Source organism: Lindgomyces ingoldianus (genome assembly GCF_010093535.1).
Source record: "Lindgomyces ingoldianus strain ATCC 200398 unplaced genomic scaffold BDR25scaffold_43, whole genome shotgun sequence".
NCBI lineage: Eukaryota > Fungi > Ascomycota > Dothideomycetes > Pleosporales > Lindgomycetaceae > Lindgomyces > Lindgomyces ingoldianus.
In genome coordinates this window covers 278877-300756 of record NW_022985204.1, presented here as the reverse complement: position 1 = coordinate 300756, position 21880 = coordinate 278877, and the positions used below count along the sequence as shown (strand labels likewise).

At 47.1% G+C, this 21880-nt stretch overlaps 7 protein-coding genes across 7 annotated transcripts; 2 read left to right on the top strand and 5 right to left on the bottom strand.

Annotated features, from left to right (window-relative positions):
• Positions 1 to 376: 376 nt before the first annotated feature.
• On the bottom strand, positions 377 to 2765 carry BDR25DRAFT_307067 (uncharacterized protein). Its single transcript, XM_033690774.1, has one exon. The coding sequence runs from the start codon at positions 2702 to 2704 to the stop codon at positions 782 to 784; it is 1923 nt and encodes a 640-aa protein (XP_033541589.1). The 5' UTR covers positions 2705 to 2765; the 3' UTR covers positions 377 to 781.
• Positions 2766 to 2944: 179 nt separating this feature from the next.
• BDR25DRAFT_346540 (uncharacterized protein) lies at positions 2945 to 4106 on the top strand (the record flags this gene model as incomplete). The annotated part of the gene is made up of 2 exons (XM_033694152.1): positions 2945 to 3069; positions 3116 to 4106. Exons 1-2 carry the CDS (start codon positions 2954 to 2956, stop codon positions 4104 to 4106), a joined length of 1107 nt encoding a protein of 368 aa, XP_033541588.1. The 5' UTR covers positions 2945 to 2953.
• A 73-nt stretch (positions 4107 to 4179) lies between these two features.
• Positions 4180 to 5192, bottom strand: BDR25DRAFT_296325 (HAD-like protein; the record flags this gene model as incomplete). The annotated part of the gene is made up of 2 exons (XM_033688915.1): positions 4180 to 4892; positions 4944 to 5192. The coding sequence occupies 2 exons, from the start codon at positions 5190 to 5192 to the stop codon at positions 4200 to 4202; spliced, it is 942 nt and encodes a 313-aa protein (XP_033541587.1). The 3' UTR covers positions 4180 to 4199.
• Positions 5193 to 5301: 109 nt separating this feature from the next.
• BDR25DRAFT_296322 (nucleotide-diphospho-sugar transferase) lies at positions 5302 to 6222 on the top strand. Its single transcript, XM_033688914.1, has 2 exons — positions 5302 to 5445; positions 5505 to 6222. The coding sequence occupies exons 1-2, from the start codon at positions 5336 to 5338 to the stop codon at positions 6124 to 6126; spliced, it is 732 nt and encodes a 243-aa protein (XP_033541586.1). The 5' UTR covers positions 5302 to 5335; the 3' UTR covers positions 6127 to 6222.
• On the bottom strand, positions 6190 to 7876 carry BDR25DRAFT_380608 (cytochrome P450; the record flags this gene model as incomplete). The annotated part of the gene is made up of 3 exons (XM_033697669.1): positions 6190 to 6375; positions 6425 to 7599; positions 7660 to 7876. The coding sequence occupies 3 exons, from the start codon at positions 7874 to 7876 to the stop codon at positions 6253 to 6255; spliced, it is 1515 nt and encodes a 504-aa protein (XP_033541585.1). The 3' UTR covers positions 6190 to 6252.
• Positions 7877 to 9445: 1569 nt separating this feature from the next.
• Positions 9446 to 11923, bottom strand: BDR25DRAFT_241597 (uncharacterized protein; the record flags this gene model as incomplete). The annotated part of the gene is made up of 1 exon (XM_033685752.1): positions 9446 to 11923. A coding segment is annotated over one exon (2478 nt), but the record flags the coding sequence as incomplete, so codon positions are not given.
• Positions 11924 to 14963: 3040 nt separating this feature from the next.
• Positions 14964 to 17963, bottom strand: BDR25DRAFT_296320 (TPR-like protein; the record flags this gene model as incomplete). The annotated part of the gene is made up of 4 exons (XM_033688913.1): positions 14964 to 16590; positions 16864 to 17643; positions 17692 to 17746; positions 17786 to 17963. The coding sequence occupies 4 exons, from the start codon at positions 17961 to 17963 to the stop codon at positions 14964 to 14966; spliced, it is 2640 nt and encodes an 879-aa protein (XP_033541583.1).
• Positions 17964 to 21880: the final 3917 nt, after the last annotated feature.

Here is a 21880-nt window from a genome sequence, read left to right as displayed (position 1 = left end):
TCAACGCTTGCGAGAACCTGAGAACAATTTCCGAGAAATACAAGACTGCAGACAGGCAGCGGAGGTTGTGTTTGTGTGGTGGTGGAGTAGCGGGCACAGACACCGACAAAGCTCACTGGAACGGCGGAATCTAATTGGCCCAAGCCGCTTAAATCTCGACCGATTTCCCCAGACAGCCGCGCCGTGGATGCAAGAGTAAATGCACCCATAGATTGACCATCTGTGACTCCACGTGAGCAGAACTCCAGGCTCTTTCATTCCAATCCGTTCAAGAGATTTGCCATGAAAACTTTGCCGCTAGTCGTACTCATGAATATATCATTAGGATAAAGGTAGCCTGCACTCCTATGGAAGGGAGCCCCTCCATTGATATGCATCCAAATCTTCGCTACACCTGGTAAATACCCGCCCGTCACACACCCAAAGAAAGTAGTCGCTATGGTGGAGCCCCCATATAGCTCCCCCGGTTTGAGCCTCTGCTCTTGAAGGGGGTATCGTGAAGCCCGTTATAATACATGGACAGAACACCGCGCCTCAGTCCAGCAGTGCCTAGGTAGAACTCCCCTGGCAGGACCTCTATTCGATAAAAACAAAACTTTTCGTCAAGATTCCTCCGTCTACCGCACAAAGACCATCTAGTAAATATAGACCTAATATATCCTCGAAATCAGTCACCGTATCTAGATAAAACTCTGCCATATAAAGATGATGTAGATGTTATCAAACGCAACTTTCAGCGACACACACCTGACGTTCCGTGCGCAGCTTCAGGAGCCCATTGCTATTCATGATCTGAACCAAAAAGATCCTCCGCTTTGGGCCGCATTCGACGAGCACGTGCTGCCGCTGTCTCTGTGGCATCATTCGTAGAAGATGTATTGTTAGAGCCTGGCGTTCCTACGGATGCCCCACCAAGGGACTTTCCAGAGCATTGGGGGGGAGCTGTAATGTTAGCATGTGTTTCATCTTCAGGCAAATGCTTAGCAACTCCCACGTCAGGTTCATACTTGCGATTCTCGACCCCGTCGTCCTGATGATCCTCCTTGCGGTTCTCTTTGCGATTCTCCTTACGACCCTCTTTAAGATCCTCCTTCTGGTGATCCTTGTCTTCCTCACGATCGTCCTTGAAGAAAAGCGCTTCGATCTCCTTGCGAATCTCCTCATCAAGCATACTGTCTTTCCACAGCTCGAGGGCCCCTTTGATCTGCGACTTGTATCGTTCTGCCGACAAGCGACCCATGGCCAAGGTATTTGGAATATTCGCCAAATGCTTCAGCGCACCTCGCCTGACAATCTGAGTGCCGAGTTCGCGCTTGTACAACCATGGGGTTGGGGTCTCTACGGGATAGTGGGCTAGCATGACGTCGGTCGCGACCCAGAAGCTAATCACGGCGGCATCTCTTACTTCAGCTTCCGTTGGGTCTGTGCGCTCGATTAGAGAGAATGGCCGGAGGATGTTGGTAACTAGCAGGTCAATGACCTCGTCCATGGCATCGCCTGCACGATGGTTCTCGCCTGCGTAATCATTCGCAAACTTGGTGACTGACGCCGCTGCCGCTTTTGTAAATTGGCCGGTTGAGGTTGGCAGAGAGGATAACAAGAATACGAGCTGTGCTCGAGCAAACGGATTCATAGACTGACTCGCTTGTTGGTCATAATCCGCTTTCAGATCCGTGATTTGAGTAGCCGCCTCAAAGGGTAGAGGATCTTCTTGGAGCTCCCAGCTTGCAGTCTCTGCCTCAACAAAGCTGTTACGGAACATAGGAAAAGAATCAGGGGGGCCTTCGTCGAGAAGCTGGCGAATGCGTGAACGGTAATACAAGTGCTCCGGATGCTTGTTGTCCCAAAGAAAGGCAAAGCGCGGGTCGTGGATAGTACGAGGGTCCTGCATGAGAGCCGCCTCCAGCTCCTCGCCTCCTTGAACTACCTTCTCAGCGGTTGCGTGAATCAGTCTCAGCCGATGGATGTCTTTTGGTCGGGAGACGTTAACAAGCCATCGTTCTCCCCTAAACTGTGGTGCTTGAACGGCATGTCCTCCCAGGGCTTCTGGAGGGGCATATCCTCCCAGTTGCTTGTTCCGTCGCTCATGGTCGATTTGTGTGAATATCTTGGCGTCGAATGCATCTCCGGTGTTCGAAGGTCGCACCAAGCCGTCTTGGACGTATTCGTCGATAGTGAGCCAATATCCTTCGCCCATGTACTCCCTCGTATCTAGGCCCTTAATAGCCTTATCCAACTCGCTCTTTTCCGCAGTTTTATCGAATGTGACTATGACAGTCGAACATGTGCGGTCCGTATTCCTAGGACGTAGGCTTCGTGGACGGTCAGGGACGTCCGGGTTGAAGTTCTCAATCTTGTTTATCTTTAGAGAGGGGTATTTGGAGAAGAGCGCTTCTATGGTGCGGTTGGTTGTGTCCGGGGGAAGCTGGCTCAACAAGGCCTTGAGAAGCTGTGAGCGCTTCTGCTCCTCCTTTGCCTGGTCTGACGCTCGCTGCCTCGCGACGGGGTCGAGTGTCCCGATTCCGCTGACGGCTGATTTGGGCTTCGCAGCGAAGTTCCGCCTGCTGCCCTGAGGAACGTGGACAATTTCGTCTTCGGGTTCGTCTTGAAGCAGGAGCTTGCTAACTTCGCCCTTGTCTTCCTTGTCGCGGGTGTTAACTTTGGAGGCAGCGAGGCCTAGCTTGAACCCTTTGAATCCGCTCATCACGCCGAGATCTATTCGAGAGCTGAAAGTCGCGGAATGATTTTTGCGTGGTGATTTTGAAGGTTTGTCGAGGTTTCGGAGCTTTCCAAGGTCCAAGGTTCAAGGTTAAGATTCCGAGCCGAGGACGTGCGGCTCGTGCGTCGTTGCATCGGCGCGCACTCCAGGGCTGGTGCCTGTCGCGGATCGTCTGTGGGGGATTTGAGTCCGCAAGCCAACTGCTGTCTTTCTGTACTTTCAGCACACTGTGCAATGGCGTCTGCTCAGACTATCCAGGACCTGTTACGATTCTTATCGCAAGAGGCAAAGGTGCCGCTTGGGCAGGCAATGAGCAAGGTAAAAGATCTTCAGAATGCGTCCCTCGTCACGTGAGTACCCGTCCCAGCTTGCCGCGTCATTGGTAACAACGCGTAGCCCCGCCGAAATCGCGAAGTCTCAGCTCGAAAGTATCAGGGTCATCTTCGGTGACGAGAAGGCGGCGAAGCAAGTTCTAAACGCCGCCAAACGTGTGGCAAAGAAGCGGACAACCAGTGACGCATCTCCGACTTCCCCTGCGAAGAAACCCAAACCATCTTTTGGAGAGCCGTTGAGTCCTGCACAATTCGAAGACTCTCTTGGGCTCCCCGAAGCGTGCCGGGATGAAACAAAGCTGTCTACGGCCGCTGTCTACACAAACCGGGCGCCACTGGTCTTAGCGTTCGCGGTGACATTGTTGAAATATACTGTGCCCGAACAGCCCCTGTCGAGCAGACTGAGTCTTGCCCAAGCAGTTGTCAGTGCTAATAGTAGAACGAAGGCTGTGAGTCTTGGCTTAGAGTCTGGAAAGAGCGCAGAAGAAGAGGGCTGGGGCGAAGGGCAACCTGTCATCAAAGTCATGGGCCGCGAGATCAGGGTCATGAAGAGATGGGGATACCATTGGGACGCGAAAGAAGACGAGGGAGTGTCCCAGGAAACTGTCACTGAAACCCCGACCCATGCCGAACTTCCCGCGCTTTGGGGCGTTGATCTCGAGGCTCTCAAGAAATCAAACGGGCCAGTAACGGTGGTTTCACGGCATACATCAACGAGTCAACTACCAATATACACGGCGCAGTCTGCAAGGGCCTATCTCTTGAAGTCATTTGATTCGCCTAAAGCCGAGCCGGATACTACGAAAGCAAGTCCGAAGAAATCAAATGCTGCCGTAGTTGCTGAGAAGGAACGCAATCTTGGCCTGCTTCTTGGCGCCCTGGAGCTCCTGATGGAATCGTGGGCTTCCATCCTCAGCAAAGGCGATCTTGATAAACGGGCATGGAGCTGGTATGTTCGCGTTCGCCCGGAAGTCGACCCTGGTATTGCGGGGTGGGGAGGTAAAGGTAGCGTTAGGCTATCAGATATTCTCGCGCTGAGAAGGCCTGCGGATTAACGGGAGTCTTGGTATACAATATCAACTTTGCATTGCCGTTGAAGAACTATTCTGTAGTAAATCTCAGTGTCGTCACCTTCTGTCGCTGTCCATTTAGTACGGCGGCCAATTGCTCAATGCAAGCAAGTCTTTGATCACCTCGATTTGCTTCCTCGTAGTGTTCCCTTCTGAATCCATCGTTCGTACATGGATACTTCCAATGGGCTGGTTCTGCTCAAGATGTTTTGCATAGGCCCCTATCCTGTCCACAAACACAGAGTCCCACCCAGCACGTGCGGCGCCAACAAGGTCTTTCTCAACTGAATCGCCAACGTACAACATATCGAAGTCATCGATCGAGTGAGTTTTAGCATCTGCACTGCCATCGGATAAAGTCGCTCTCAGCATATCGGCGGCGGCGTTGAACATCCGTGGATCCGGCTTTTCGTAGCCCACATCGTAGCTAAGGACAACGAAACTGATATCGTGATCGAGGCTCCCTCTCTCTGTCCGTAAGGCAGAAGAACCGGCTCTACGTGGACCGATCTTGAGTCCAAGAGATTCTAGAACCCTTGGAACTCGGTCGTCCGAGTTGGTGATGACTCCGACAACTGTTTTCTCCCACCTCCAGGAATGTGATGAATTCGACAAAGCTTTGCTATGTCGGAGCATCTCAAAGAAGGGCAAAACGTCCGGATACATCACATACCCTTCTTTTGTTGAGAAACGCATCCAGAGGTCAGATATGAGTGGCTGCGGTAACTGCTGGTTCTGCTTTAGAAAAGGCAGAAAGGTTTTCTTGATCACCTTGCACTAAGTGTGAGCTGCATCGGGAGAGATGGCCCAAGGGGAGCCTACATTTTCCCACCAAGTCTCTGCCCCCATATCTAAAGCTTTCCCGTAGTTTGGATGTTTCGTGGATTCTTCTTTGAAAGCCGCCTTGAACGACTGCTTCAACAGCTTTTCGCTGGGACAGTCGATCCCATGACGTTTAGCAATCTCACCATATTGAGCTTCAATGGGTGCCTTGGGCGTGAAAAGCGTACCAAATGCATCGAAGGCCAGGAATAGGTTCCTCTTACGTGCTATCCACTGTGGAGAAGGCATGTTGATAGGGATAGAAGCGGCTGAGGTTGGAGTCGAACCCGCTGACTAAGCCGGATTTGGACACGGTCACCTTCACAGCTTCTCGATATCGACACAGCTCCATTGTAGTCGCTCATTCACAATCTACTCTCCCCGCAATCAGCATGGCACCAAAGCAGTCGAAAGACAAGTACTCGATTCTTCTCCCTACCTATAATGAGCGGCGAAACCTACCCATAATAACATGGCTCCTGAACAAGACCTTCACGGAGAAGTCAGTGCCCCCTCAGCAGCCTCCGTCCCCCCTAAGCTCTAGTACTAAATCAATGGCAGCAACCTCGACTGGGAGTTGATCATCGTGGATGATGGCTCGCCTGACAAAACCCAAGAAGTCGCCGCACAGCTCCAAAAAGTCTATAGCCCTCAACGCATCCAGATCCGTGCGCGCGCTGGCAAACTTGGTCTCGGCACTGCCTACGTTCACGGCCTGCAATTCGCCACTGGCAATTTTGTCATCATCATGGATGCAGACTTCTCGCACCATCCCAAATTTATCGCTGAGATGGTGCGCGTTCAGAAGACCAAGAACTACGATATTGTCACTGGTACACGGTACGCGGGCAATGGCGGCGTATATGGCTGGGATCTAAAGAGGAAGTTTGTTTCTAGGGGTGCTAATCTGTTCGCGGACACTGTACTCAGGCCGGGTGTTAGCGATCTGACCGGTAGCTTTCGCTTATACAAGAAGGAGGTGCTTCAGAAAGTCATCAGGAGCACCGAGAGCAAGGGCTACACATTCCAGATGGAGATGATGGTTCGTGCGAAAGCTATGGGCTGCACGGTTGCTGAGGTCCCAATCACGTTCGTCGACCGTCTGTACGGAGAGAGCAAGCTAGGAGGGGATGAGATTGTGGAGTACGCAAAGGGTGTGCTCAGTTTGTGGCTGAAGGTGTAAGAGACTCCACGAACATGCATGGCGTCGGCGTTGGTTGGATACAATGATATCTAAGGCAGGTAGGGGGACGGTATCCTGTTGCTATCTACCATTAGCTCCCTAAATGCATTTTAATACATCTTTTGCTTAATTTTTCTCTTTCCGTTCAGTAATACGCAGCCACATGTGGTCCTGCATGAAGAGATTAAAGTTCACGCTCCTCCACGGCTTACTCGGGTCGATAAACTCGAAGTCAAAATGCCGCAACAACTGATAAATCGTTAGTTTGCAATGACTTACAGTCGATCAAGAAACTTACCTCTACAAAAATCTTATTCAACTCAATCCACGCCACGTTCTTCCCAAGACAACCCCAGCGCCCATGCCCGAATACCAGATCCAGCGTTTGCTCCATCCGCATCCCTTTTTGGCTATCAGCCTCAATCCATCGCTCTGGGCGAAAAATCTCCCTGTCCTCTCCATAAATCGGATCGCGCTGCACAGCCCAAAGGTTGTGAGCGACCCTAGTTCCTCCAGGAACGAACTGGCTTCCGATCGTGTCTCCACCAGCAGGCACTTCCTTCATTACAAGGCCCGTGAAAGGGGGATGAATGCGCACCCCCTCTTTAACAACCGCCTGCAAATACGGCAGTGCCTTTGACTCCGCATTCGTAATGGGATTCGAAATCCTACCTTCCCGCTCCGCAGTATCAAGTTCCGTCCGCAGCTTAGCCAGCACCCTAGGAGACGTCAATAAGTGTAAGAGTGTACTTCTTATGGCCGTAGCCGTAGTATCGCTCCCCGCAATAATCTGGAAATGCACCTCGGCCTCTATTTGTCTCTGCGGGATGCCATTCCTCACAAATGCACCCAACATATCCTGTTTCTCAATCTTGTTCTCCCCAAACCTTTCCTGAACCACATCCCTGGCAACCCCCATCAATCGCCCCACTCCACTCTTATCCCCCGGCCCCGGTCCCAATTTCTCCTTCACCCAGCTCCGATTCAAAATCGCATTCGCCAGCGGCACAACAGCGAAGAAAGTCAGCCACGGCACCAATTCATCCGTTGTCTTGACATAATCATGGACATCCTTATCTTGCTCCAAATACCCAAATGCTCTTCCAAAACTCACTTTTGTGATGACATCGAGAGTGAAGTATTGCGCTTTCCTACCCATATCCATTTTCTTCATTGTTGCCCCTTCGCTCAGATACTTGCGCCGAATCAGCGCAATGAACGAGGCGATTTGCTCGTCGATGTCACCTTCGAGATTAGGGTTTTCTTTGCCGGAGTATGCAGATGCCATTTTTGCGCGGCGGGCGTCGTGGATTGGGACGCTCATTTCACTCAAGATCGAGTCTACATATGGGTCCAGGCGCATAGCTTCGTACCACGATGACCGCTTGTAAGTACTTCGAGCAGATGACATATGGCGAAGGATATCGGGATCAGAGGTTATGAGGTCGTTAGGTCCAATTCGTGCCAGAGACCCTAAAATCCTAATCTTAGATTCCAAACAACAACAAAAGTGAGGATTGTGTGTGAGAATACCGTATTTTTCGTTCACCTCTGTATACACTGCATTCATCTTCCCATACCACACCGCCTTTGCCATAAACCCGTACGAGAATTTAGCAAGCCAGGGGCCCTTAAAGTGTCGAAGTCTCCACCATATTGTTGTATAGGAGATTATGAGGTAGAACACTATTATCACGGGCAGGTAAGGCGTTAGAAGTTTCAAAATGGAGCTGACGGATAAAGAGTCCATAGTTGTGACTTGACACAACAGGAAGAAGCTCAGCACAGGACATGAATACCAAAGCCAGAGGGCCTGGCCTAGGAGATATATCCCTACCCAAAACGCCCCGGTACTTCCAAATCTCTAAGTTTTCAAGGTATAGGTACAAGCATGGGATCCTACAGGGCACCATCTCTACGCATGTCCAACCGACCATGCAACTCCCAATCACCATCCACCCACCTATCGTACCATCTTTTTCTATCCACCTCCGATGCCTCAATATCTGCTCCCCTGTAGCCAAGGAGTCCCCACAATACTGGGACAAATGGCATCCACGCTGATATAAGATGGTATCCTAAATAGGCCATTCCTACGCTTCGTGTACAAGGATGTGGCGGCGAGTCAGCTGACCTATGTGACAGCGATCGGCACTGCAAGGCGGATATATGCGGGGGAGAAGGAAGGCACACGCGAGTAATATATTGGTGAAGTGGAACGGCTAGTGGAAATAAGAGTTTTATGTGATGCTACTAGAGAGATCGTCTGGAAATTTGAAGAGTGGGTACGCAAAGTCAAACTCAAAGGGCGGAATTGCTAATGAAGAGGCTTGGTACTGGCCGGGTTGCTTTTCTTTTCTTCTTTGCTGTTTCAGCGCTGCTCTACTTAACCCTCTATCCCTAGCTTATAAGACAAGAATAATACGTGTTTTCCCGCCTGGATGCCTGTATATACAGACCACGAAAAGTAACGATACAAAAAAGTTTGATCCAACTTCGCTAAAGAACTCTGAAGACTTTGCAAAGCGGGAAGACGGCCGCCTTTAGTTGGTAGAGGAGGGAGAGGTATGGAGACCCTCTAACTCTTTCGATTTCTGAGGTAGACTTATGTTTTCCTCATTTGTTGCGGTAATTAATGATCGCCATCTCCCTTGCCCCCGATCGAAGAACCGGGAGTATGATAGGTCGAAGGGCCCTCATCCGGGTCCTCATCGTCCTTTGCGTTTGGTTTACCGAGAGTGTCGTTGCGTGTGGAGGATTGTTGAAGTTCGGCGCGAGTTGACAAGACGCTCTCGTGGTGGAGGTGGTTCGATAATGTAGCCGCAGAGTTCAGAGGCGCTGGGATGTCATCATGCGTTGGTACTGAGCGGGACGCTAGCTGCCCATCAGCGAGAGCCGCGCTCGATGAATGGCGAGCGATACCAAATTTGGATCTGAGGTTTCGAGAACTGCATCTTCTCATAAAGGCTGAAGAGTGTCTCCTTTCAACGACAGGCGCAATCGAATCCGTAGGTCTAGGAGAGAGCTCTATAAAAGGCGAATTGTCATCAGGAATATCTTCAACTTCGAACTCCTCTTTGGCCTCAGACCGGTCCTTCTTACTCAATCTCCCTTTCAAGTCGTAGAGCCGCTTGCGAACGCCAGTGCGAGATGGATTGGAGCCTCTCATATGCTTGCTTTCGCTCTGGCCGTCAAGTTGATCAAGGTCCTCAATCACCCTTGAGAAGTCTGTGGTATCTTCAGATAGATCAATGAGGTCTAATGTAGAGAACCCTTCGTAATTACCACCTTCAGTGGTCGAAATTCGATGGGACAGTTCTTCGAGAAATTGTTTCTTACTTTCCTTTGCCCAAAGCCGGTAGTACTGCCCTCGGTTTTGAAGAAGTTCGTTATGAGTGCCTCGCTCGACGATCTCTCCTTTGTGCAGCACAAGGATTAAGTCCGCATCCACAACGGTCGAGGGGCAAAGTCCAATTAAAAGGGTAGTTCGTCCAGAGGTGAGCTGAGCGAAGGAATCCTGGGTCTCGGTTTCGGTAGGTGGGTCCATTGAAGAAGTAACCTCGTCGAGCACAATAATCTTAGGGTTCTTTAAAAAGAGTTGGGCAATGGCTAAGCGTTGCTTTCCGTCACTAGAGACTTTTACTCCGCGTTCGCCGACTTTTGATTGGTATTGGTTGGGAAAGCCCATGATCATGTCGTGGATTGCTGCGGCCTTGCAGGCCTCGTATACCTCTGCGTCGGATGCTTCCAGGCGGGCGTACCGAACGATGTCCATAATAGTTTGATTCGGGAAGGACGGGTCTTGTGGGACAATACCGATGGCCTCTCTTAGACTGTACTGTGTGATGTCTCGGATATCCTGACCGTCAATGAGTATGCTACCATGGGAGACATCATAAAGGCGAAGCAGAAGCTTGTTACAGGCTGTCGATTTTCCACTTCTAGTTTCTCCAACAATGACAACCGTCGATCCCGCCTCTGCGGTGAAGCTGATGCCATTGACGATTTGGTTATTGTTGTCGTAGGAAAACTTCACGTCCTTGTATTCGATTTTGCCCCCATTAACTTCGAGGGCCTGCGCATCCGGAGTGTCGTTTATACAAGGCCTCTTGTACCAGAGTTGCAGGAGCCTTTCCCCATCGGTGATCCAGTCAACCATATCCTTGTAGCGTTGCGCCAGAGAAGCAATTGGTCGCGTAAGAATACTCCAGTAGAAGAGAAGCGTTGCCATATTGCCGACTGGATGCCCTTTGCTTGTGACCTGATACGCTCCAAGTAAGAGGATAGAGACATATCCCAGAGCCACTACAGCGCATTGAGCCACGTACTTGAACTGAGAAAGCTCGTTCAACTTGGCCATCGAGTATGTCTCCAAATTAGCCGTTGCCTGTAAACGACTCTTCTCATACGCTTGTTGGTTGAAGTATATAGTCGATTGCCAAAACGACATATACTCGTGCATTAGTTTTCTACTGGTTTGTCCTGTGCGAATATATGGGCGTTGTCTCTGCGCACCCGTAATCGTGAACTTGTGTGTCACAATGACATAACATATCCCGGTGACGAGTATTATCGTGCCCAGTTGGAAGTCGAAAATATAGCTAAGGTATCCAATGGCCACGATCACATCGACGATGGCTGGAATTACGTCCATAGCGAGCTGGTATACAAGACGATTCAAAGTTTGCGCCTGTTCGACCCCTTTCAAGACTTTTCTTGTGTCTTTGTTCTCCTGAAATTCCAAAAATAGCCCCAACATGTGGGAGTATGATGAAACCAATACTTTTCCGTATGACCAAAAGTACAACCGGGTTGAGAGAATATCCCGAATTGGAACAAAAATCGTTTCGTGAGGGACTTTAATGACAAAGATCAAGAAAAAGATATCTTTCAGAGGCAGTTGTCCGGTTTCCTTAGAAGAACTGATTTTGTCGACAATAACACCTAAGTAATGTGGACTGAGGACGTTTGCGACTCGTTCTATGAGCAGACAGAACAGAACACCGATAGCATAACACTGCATCCTGGAATCACTGTGAGAGATAGTGTGTGGAAGAAATACACGGAATTGCTTCAAGTAAGCCCACCAGCCGCCAAGTACTTCAAGGCGCTGGAGCTGCTGCTCAGCTAGTTTATTTTTCGCGCTTTCGCCTTCATCGTCTTGGTCATTAACCCCATCATTTAATTTGGTGTCCGATGGAATGCTTCCATATTGTACACACTCATAGGGCGACGTTGGAGCTGGTCCCAACAAGGGATCGCTCTCCGTATCGAGATTGCTCGGTCTCTTGGTCCAGGAAAATACCGCAGATAGGCAGAGGAGAACCAAACAAAATATTCGGGTTGCATGAAGGGCCATTCGAGTAATGTCCAAGTCGTCTCGCCCTGACCAAGAACGGGACAACAGAGCAAAAATAGCGACCTCCATGGTTGTACCCAGAGCCCACGATCCTAAGCAGGAAGGCCAGTATAATGTTGCCGATTCGCGGAGGATGATGAAAGCAACTATCCACACGACCGTGGAGAGTGCGATGTGTTCCATAGAGTCTCGGGTGGCGGACCACCGAGGATTTGTGAATGCTCGTTGAACGCAAAGGAGCCCTTCAGCAATGTAGAGGCAGCACAAGACCAATGCGAGCCATTTCGACACTGCTTGTTTCGACTTTTTGCGAATGAGACGGTTTGACGGAGGGACGAAACATACCGCCAGGGCGGAGAAGAGGGTTGCGGAGACGGCAATGGCGAAGGGGCTAAGGTAGTGAAGAATCCGTAAGGGCGCATGTGGCTCCTGAGCCATGTTGATGACCGCCTATGGCATGAAATGTGGGAAATTGCGGACAATTAGCCACAATAGAGACGGGGATATCAGAGGATTTCAAATCATTCAGATGGTGAAAAGACTTTATCGAATCTTTCCAGAAGGGCAAGAACGTAGGGACACGATCAAGCAGGTGAGAAGAGAATTGAAAGGCACGGAAATGAATACAGAAGCGGCCACTGCGTGTACAGAGCAGTTCCTCGCGTTTCTGACTAAATGTTCCCACACTTGAAATGTTATAGCAGGCCCTGCTGCCAGTGCGCAGACTTGGTGCGAACAGGGCTTCTAGAATTGCTAAATTCATTTATATTAAAACGATTATAAGCGATATTACTTCTATGGAGAAGTAAGAGACTTCCTGGACGGAAAATTTAGGGGCAGCAAACATTTGCGTATGGTTGGGACATTCTTCGAACAGGCGACTGTTTGTGGCCATACTCAACCACCACGCTCTTCCTGCCCCATAATATGGTCATGACAAGTGTAAACCAAAAGCAGAGAACGGGAGTGGTTGAGGCGTGGGATTGCGGCCTGTCATGTTATGCGATACTCGGAATAGAAGCCGAAATGGTATATGGTAATAAAATAAGTATCGGCCATAAGATATGAGTACGACAGATTCTTAAGTCTTTTGTGCTACTTTACCTGACTCATACAAACTACTAGAACAGCTACATATGGCGCAGTGGCTGCAATTATATCCTTCCGTTGTGGAGTAGTTAGAAATCCTACCCAAGAAGCAAACGCTACTACGAAACCTATAACGGTTGCGAGTTTCGTCAGCATATGATTACCCGCACGCAAAAGAACCCACAAGGCTCCAATGAAGAGCCCTGTTGCGAACAAAGTTCTGACAAATGTTACGAATTTCTGGAGCCTTTTTTTGCGTACATATTTATCCTCCGACGTAGAGTCGGGGTTCTGTGTATCACTAAACCGAGGGCAAGTATCCTAGTCGAGGAATGGGTTAATGGCCTTGAGCATAGGGTACAGAAATCCAACGACAAATTTCGAGAAGCAATCCTTCTCCGCTGGGGTATATAGGCCGACTGCAGGGCTTCCAACGAGGCGTAGTACTGCACGATTGGGCGATTTTGAGGCCTGTACGGGTGAGATTTGTGTACGTTCGTACGACAGGGAGGAGGAGAGGTAGGTGTACGTATCGTAACTGTTACGGCTCACGTGATCTGTACAAGTAGTACAATTCAATTAAAGTACGCTGTACTCTAGTTAAAACAGCTAAGACTATAGGTCTCTAGAGACGCAAGATTAAGGTCTAATTAACTAGTTCTCCCTAGTAACAAGAGCAGATAGGACTAGATAAGGCCTGTAAGGCTATAAAAGGCGTGGATAGATAACTCTGCAATAAAAAATAGTCTATAATAGGCATTTTTAAGACAACAGACAGATGGATAGATTAAAACCCTTAGAAAGAGATTTAAGCGTCTGTAGGCCTCCTGCTCGCCAGAGCCCTTATACCCCTCCAGAACCCCTATACAAACTTCCTAAAAGGGTAATACGATCTGTACTACGTACCGTACCTAGGGCATCATTAAACGTACGGTACGGCTCACGAACTCGGTACGTTCGTACTGAACACGTGACCGTTACGGTTCACTTTGTACGGACCGTAGTACGGCCCGTTGGAAGCCCTGGGCCGACTAGGTCGGGGAAGGAGTAGGCAACATTTTGCTCTTTGAAGTTCCCCTTGACTTGTACATCAATGTATAGCCTTAGTCAAAAACAGGCGAAATTTTTCATTAAGTGGCGGGCTTTCGATTGCACTATTCAAGTAAGACAAGTTGTTTTCCTTCTGACTCGCCAGTCGCATATCATCTCCAAACGACGAAATCTCGCAGCGACCGACCGCACCATTCAATCTAGCGACGAACGTAAGCTACCATCTCCACATGAGCCCTGATGACGACCCGAACAGCGAGCCCGGCGGCCTTCATAACGAACGTTCCCACCCAAATCGTATGTTCAGCCGGCTTAAGGCTAGAGGGAGGAAGTTGTTACAATATATAGGGCAGATTTCTAAGCCTTCTGCTTCTTGGGTGTAATCCCGAAGGCTTTGCGATGGGGTGCACAATCAACTCAGAGCTTGGTGTCCCACACTATTATTATATGAAAAAGCAACTCGGACCCTTAGTCTACAATACATCGCTTCTCTCATAACTCAGACCCCACTCAAAAGTCACATTAGGTGGGGTAAAATAATAGTTGTTTGGTTCAAGGTAATGGACTGCAACACGTCAAAGGTCACCTCTGGAGGGAACGAAATGCGAGCGATCTGCAAAAAGCATTAGAGGTCCTGCTCAACCAAGACGCGGATGACGGGTACAGCTGCTAGCGGAGTTAGCCTTATCGTGCCCTTACCATTTTCAACATGCATGGAGCTAGTAACCTAAGAGCCGACTTCGAGGCTGCGTCTTTTGGTAGTATCTAAAACTAGTGCTCATTCAGACATGGCTGGAATTTGAAAGTGGGTATAGAGTAATATAGGTGGTAATAATTTGGATGCTACTAGATAATGCTATCACAAGCAGGGAGGGTGGCAGACACACTTTAGCGATACATTTGTGAGATGGCGAATTCTGGAGGTATGTATAAGAGGGAGTTAAGTTGACCGATGGCCTAGTTGTGCCTAGTTTAGCTCCCGGTTCTCTTCTAGGATTTATATGGGGGCTGAGCAGACCCACACAGTTGGAGGGGTTGGCTCACCAGCTATCAGTGCTATGTGGTAAGTACAAGGTAGGTATAATCAAGCTCTCAGCTAACTCAACCTCGAACATACTACCGGTCAATTTGACTCCCTCTTATAAATACCTCCAGAATTCTTCATCTCACGACACTGTGGGAGGTGCGGATCGGCCGTCCTCCCTGTCTGCGGTGGCAAAATCTGGTGGCAAGTTACTCTCACAACTGTCAAGTAACACGAGCAAGCATGATTACTTAGCTTAGCCTGTTTTGCATGTGCACGAGCTTTATATTCTACAACTAAAAGCAGCATTAGATTTTATATCTCTAAATTGTCCACTTGCCACCTGTTTAGAGCTTCGAGTGAAGACTCTGTGTTAGGATGGTGAGGGCCAAGAATCTGCTTCTGTAGCTTAAAGCACTTTTTCATGAAGGAGATTGCTTCTTCATTCTGGCTTTGGGACTTCCGGGTATGTGCTAGGTTGGCCATGCTAGTCAGCGTGTCTGGATGCTCTTCCCCAAGCACCCTCTTTCTCGTCTCCATCACTTGCACCCCCAGCTCTTCGGCCTCCTTCCACCGACCTTGATTCCAAAACGTTGACGCCAGGTTGCCCATGCTGGTCAGCGTGTCTGGATGCTCCTCCCCAAGCACCCTCTTTCTTGCGTGCATCACTTGCACGCCCAGCTCTTCAGCTTCCTTCCACCGGCCTTGATTCCTGTACGTTGACGCCAGGTTGCCCATGCTGGTCAGCGTATCTGGATGCTCCTCCCCAAGCACCCTCTTTCTCGTCTCCATCACTTGTACTTCCAGCTCTTCGGCCTCCTCCCACCGCCCTTGACTCCTGTACGTTGACGCCAGGTTGCCCATGCTGGTCAGCGTATCTGGATGCTCCTCCCCAAGAACTCTCTTTCTTGTCTCCATCACTTGCACCTCCAGCTCTTCGGCCTCCTTCCACCGGCCTTGATCCCAAAACGTTGACGCCAGGTTGCCCATGCTGGTCAGCGTGTCTGGATGCTCCTCCCCAAGCACTCTCTTTCTCGTGTCCATCACTTGCACGCCCAGCTCTTCGGCTTCCTTCCACCGGCCTTGATCGCCATACGTTAACGCCAGGTCGCCCATGCTGGTCAGCGTGTCTGGATGCTCCTCTCCAAGCACCCTCTTCTGTGCATTTACTAACTCTAAAAACAACTTCTCGCCTTCCTTGTATTTCCCTTGGAATAAGAGGATTGATGCTAGGATATTGTTGCTTTTTTGAGTTTTAGGATGGTCGATACCAAGCGCTGTTTTGAAACCGATTCTTGCTTTTCGCGAAATCAGCTCTGCTTCCTGATATTTTCCTTGATACCGTAGCATTAAAGCTAAAGAACTGTAAGCTGACAGTGTGTCCAAGTTATCAGGACCAAGGACTATTTCACGCCCTTCTAGGACCTGTCTAGCCCATTTTGCGGCTTCATTGTATTTTCCATCAGCCAGAAATAGCCACGACAAGCTAAACCCACAATTTAGCGCAAGCACATCTTTTGGATTAAATAACGTCTGTGTTCTTGTAGCGGCAGTTTTGACGGTTCCCTGGAGCGCTTGGTGTCCTTTCCATGCTCTAGCATAGTAAGCTGTCGTGTGGCACAGGGTTGTGTAAGGTAGCAGGTATGGTTTTCGGAATGGGGCGAAGCTAAGGATGGCCTCGGCGTGAGGAAGCAATACTCTGCTCTTAATCCAATCTTCTTGATCTGGGGTAGGCAACGCCTCAAGTATCGCCAGCAAACTCTCCTCTTTAGTCCGTGTAAACCTGCTAGTGCTCTCTAGCCACTTCCGTAGTGAGAGCTGTACAAGGCGATGCATCCGGTAGCCATTCGATTTGACATCTTGGGAGAGAAAGGCATATTTCTTTAACAAATATATATCTTCGTCAATGTCGTCCCTGCTAATGTTTCTTATATGATAGAAACTCTCAAAGAATGCTCGGAGGATTTGTAGTGATTCCCGTGCGTACACTTGTATAGTGGTGGATATACTAGGGAGGAATCTAAAAGTTTAGTCAGTAAAATACTTGCAAATTTTACAGAAGAGATCCTACATGAACGTTCCGGGGATTGCTAAGAGCAATATCATAAGATAACGCTGTATACTGAGATAACTTGCTGTTGCAATAATGCCTCCAACAGCAATGAGAACTTTATAAATGGTTCGATTAGATAGCCACCAGCCATAGAATAGTAACCCGTGGGATCGCGCTCCGGAGATGTACACCAGAATTTCTGGGATCTCTTGTCGGTCAAAGAAACTCAGCACCGAGAGCAATGCGGCTGCAGTAGGTCTTTCTGCTTGAATACTACGGAAAGATTTGTGCCAGGTCAGAACAACAGAGTTTGCTTGCTCAAAGTCTGTTAAGTCTCGCCAGAGATCCCTGTAGGCCTTTTCAAGGAAGCCACCCTTTTCTCCTTCTATTCTTATTTCATCAAGGTATCGAGAAAGACTGTACTTTGAAGCCTTGTCGTTAAGGAATGCGGCAGCCTGAGAGACTGCCAGCGGGATATGGTCAAGGGCTCTGACGAGGTCAGATGCTTTACCGTCGTCCCATTCGACCTCTCGTCGTAGCTTCTTTCGGAGAAGAGCTAGAGCGTTTTCGTTTCTCATTGGGCCTACAGTAATGATATTCGTGTGGTCGCCCACCAGGTAAGCGGCAGCGTCTTCGTTTCGAGATGTAACGAGGACAAACCCGTTTTGAGGAATGAATTTATCCACGTACTCAGCCATGCTTCGGTCATCTACATTATCTAGTATCATTACCCAAGGCGTTTGGCATTCAGTTCTGAGCCACTTCCTGACTAACCCGAGAATATCTCCCCCAAGCTGATCTCGGCCCGGAATACGATTGGCGTCTGCGATGTCTCTGTAGCTCTGCTCTAATCCAGCCCTGCTACCCGCATACACCCAAAGGATAAGTGTACTGGGAGGGCCGCCAATAGAGTAGGCGTATTCAATCGCAATTTGGCTCTTGCTACAAGAATTATTTTTGGCGCTTAATTTCCGGGTATAGGAGACCTACCCTACCCCCCCTACTCCTACAAGGGCAATACGAGAAGTAGGCTTCCCTAAGCTGCCTCGACTAACGAGAGATGCGCGGTCGGTTGGTGCTACACCCTTTTCACGGATCCAAGCTAGGATATTGGGGCGATCCACAAAGTCCGGATTTCTAATGTAGGGTACTGTGGAAAGCATTGATGGAAGAGCCGGCGATCCATCTTTACAGGATTCCCAAATCTCCTTCAAGAGTCTACTCAATGCCTTCTGCCGCCCTTCGCCGTAAATAAGCGGCATATGGATATCGAAAATGCCTAGTAGACAGTATGCCGCATCCTCTTCACGCTTAGTCTTGCGGCTGGCTGCCCAGGACATCCGCTCATCGACACTAAACTGAGATAAAGGGTTTCCTTGAAGTGCTTGGATGGGAATACTTGTAATGTCGTGAATTTCTTGTAGAAGTTCAAGTCGGCTTCCAAGTCGATTGCCCTCCGCGGAAAAGAACTCAACTGATGCTGGGGCGAGTAACTCTTGGAGCGTCCAGCCCCGGGTGAACCATCTGCTGCGTTGGAAGGCTCGTTTCCATGTTTGCTGCAAGAATGGGTCGTTTGTGACGGAGTCACCGATCGAAACGTCGGATAGGTATACGTAGCATTTAGCCGCCTCGTGATACCAGCGGAACATAGAATTGATTGCCTCTGAAAGCTCTGCGCTGCTCGACTTATCAATGCTGCAAGTATCGATCCAGAAGTATTTGAGGCCGTCATTAGCAGCTTGTTTCCTGCAAAATAAGATCTTTCTATAGCCAGCTGGTTTCGTCTTCCCTGTGCCTTTCACTAAGTCTTGCAAAGTAACTTCGTCATGGTCAGCCCCCCAAGTATGCGAAAGAATAGCATAAGGTGGAATGTTGTTGCCGAAGAACTCAGTGAGGCTGAACTCGCCGTTATCTTCCACTTTGAGGAGACGCATGAAAAGGCTGAAGGTAGGAAAGTAGCTGTAGGTAAGGAAGAGTATCTACAAAGCTATTAACAAAAACAGTTTTGTGTTAAGAGCATGAAGTTGACAGAAAGATAGAAAAGGGACAAGGCAGGAACGGGAGCTGAACTGGGTCGTGGCGCAGTCGGAAGTTCCCGCCTTGGCCGCATGACTTAAAGCCTTACTTCTAATATTCCATCCCCTTTCTGCTTACCTACAGGGTACACCGTTAGGATAATAAACAAGAAAAGCAGCAATAGTTACCTTTTCACAGAGGGCGGTAAGCTAGGGCCTATCATCGACCTCTGTACAGTTAACGGCTAACAAGGGTACCATGTTTTAGTACGTAATACACGGCCTCGCGTAGCACTAGGGTAGTGTTATGTCTTCGTTTACTTCTCTTTCTTTCAACCAAATGTGGGGGAGGCGTATCGTTCGTTGGGATGAACGATAGTTCGTAGAAAGATAGTAAGAAGGTAGTTAGGACTTGTGTATTTTGCACTAGCGTGTGCGAGTGGGACGCGGTGTCTTGACGATCGTACAGTGACAATAATTAGGAGGTGTTCCTCCAACCTGATAATCAAGATATGATTTAAGAATAACTACGAAGAGACAACCTAGCTAGGAGATCTATGTCCTTTATATATCCCTTCGTTCCTCCGCTTGGTCGTTGCCAAGCCAGCGTCAGCTGCGACTGTTGTCACGTGACTTGGAACATAAGCTGCCCCGCGCATCGTCGTGTTCCCCTCATGCCAGTCCTTCAGACATTTGCATGCTTCCAGCGACTTCTGCTTGGTTACCACAGCTTGCTGCTTTTCATTCGTAACAACTAGATGTAGAAAGTATAAAGTATAGAAAAGTAGTTACATGCAAGTTAGCCACACAGGCGAGTTAGCTACTCTGCTAGGACACTATTAAAACTATGCACTTGTTTATAATATAACATAATAGTTTAACAACAACACAATATAAACCTTATAAAGAAGCTAGATTACAACTTACACTTTAAACTATTAAATAAGATACAACACGCTTTTTATAACACACTAGTTATAGCCTTTTATAATGTTTTTAATAAAACACTATGCTATTAACATGCTAAAAAGCTTTTATAAATAAATTACACACTTAGCTTAGTTAAATTATAAGCCTGGATATCCTAAAACAGGCCAGTATGGCCTCACCTAACCGGCACAGGCAAGACAATGGGTCCGAATGCGGTATGAATCCACTCAGAGGCATATGGGAGTGCGTGGGGACTTAGAAACCTAGGAATGCCATTAACACCTATAGGCCTTGTACAAAGGATATCAGAAAACCACTAAGCTAGCTAAGGGGAGAGGTGCGACTAAATACTTAGGAGAATAGGGGTACAGCAGGGGGCAGGGCAGTGTAACGGCGCAGGCAAGACAATGGGTCCGAATGCGGCAGGAATCCACTCAGAGGCATATGGGAGTGCGTGGGGACTCAATAACCTAGGAATTCAATTAACACCTATAGGCCTTGTACAAAAAGGATATTAGAAAACTACTAAGCTAGCTAAGGGGAGAGGTGCAACTAAATACTTGGGGAAATAGGGGTAACTGCGGGGGGCAGGGCCGAGTCAGGGTTGGGGCCGATATGGGGACCCTTCGGATAGGTTCTGAGCGACCTGAGATTGAACGATTTATGAGAATTGTTACAGGCAGGGTTAGAGCAGATACGAGGAACCTTTAGATATAAGGTTTGTTAGGTAACTTTAAATAGAAACAATTCAAGCGAATTGTTACACTGTGCTTTGTATATAAGCATAAATCCTAACAAGCGAGACTTAGCAGTGATTTGTATCTCTTACAGTACACTTCTATTTCTCTAAGACCTTGTCCTTAGTGCTATCTATGCTATCTACTAACGTACTTCACGGGCGAGTTGCTCACACACCTGAGTCGCTTACTTTTGCCAAGACCCCACCCTAACAAACTCTATTATAGCCTATAACAACCCGCTCTAGCACTATATAGTACAGTACAGCCTAGAATATTATTTAGATACTACTTCTGCTTCTTGCTTATATGTTTGTGTGTTATGCCTAGTCTAATTACACTATTTATAGCGCCTTTAGAATAGCTTACTTACTTTAGCTTACACCTGCTTCTTTACTTTCTTTCTATTACTGCGCGCTTTAAACTTCTTTAAAGCTATTAAGTATAAGCTTTTTTAAATTATTAAAGTCTTTTTTACCTTAATTTACTTTTTTTTATGTAATTTATATTATATAGTAGCTTTATTAAGTGCTTAAAGCTTAGTAATTTTCTATTACACTAATACTAGCTTATATATAATTATTACTACTTTTTTTAAACCCTTTTTAAACACTTTAACTATAAAAGTTAGTAAACTATTTATATACTTTTAAATTTTTATTTTTATAAGTATTAATTATAACTTAAGTTTTAAAGTATTACTTAAGGTTTATAACTACTAAGGCTTATTATATATAAGTAGTAGTAGTAATAAAGTGTGTAACTTTATATTAAAGCTTCTTATAACTTATTATAAGTTAAAAGAAACTAATTTAGCGCTTTAAAACTTTTTTTAAATATTACTAAAAGTAATTATAGCATTATAAGCTACTTTAAAGTATAGTAAAAACTTTATTTTTATAATATAAGTAATTTAGTTATATATAAGGTTTTTAGCTTAGCACTTATACACTTTTTTTAAAGAAGTAAAATAACTTATATTAAGTAGCTATAAAAAGTGCAATAAGTAAAAAAGTATATAAATAGTAATAATTTTATTATCTTTATAGTATTACTAAAAATAAAGTAAGTTATAGCTTTTATAGCTGTTAATAACTAGTAAATAGTAGCTACTAATAGTACACTTTTTTATATGCACATTAAAGTGCTTTAACTAGTCTAAACTAAGCTAATTAGTAGTCTAGCTATGCTTAAAGATTATAATAACTTAATTTTAAAGTAAATTTTTTTATACTAGTTTAAAAAGTAGTAACTACCTTAAAAAATAATAAAAAGTAAAATAGCCTACTTTTTAGCATTAATGCTCTAAATAGCTGTTATCTACTTCTAGTTACCTAGCTAGACTACTTTTAGCTATCTTTATCTCTCTAAACTTATAATAACTGCTTTAGTAAATATCTAGCCTATTATAAACTTTATTTTATTAAAGTTATATATATTATTATTTTAAATGCTATACTTAGCTTTAATATTTTTTTATAAAGTTAAACTAGCTTT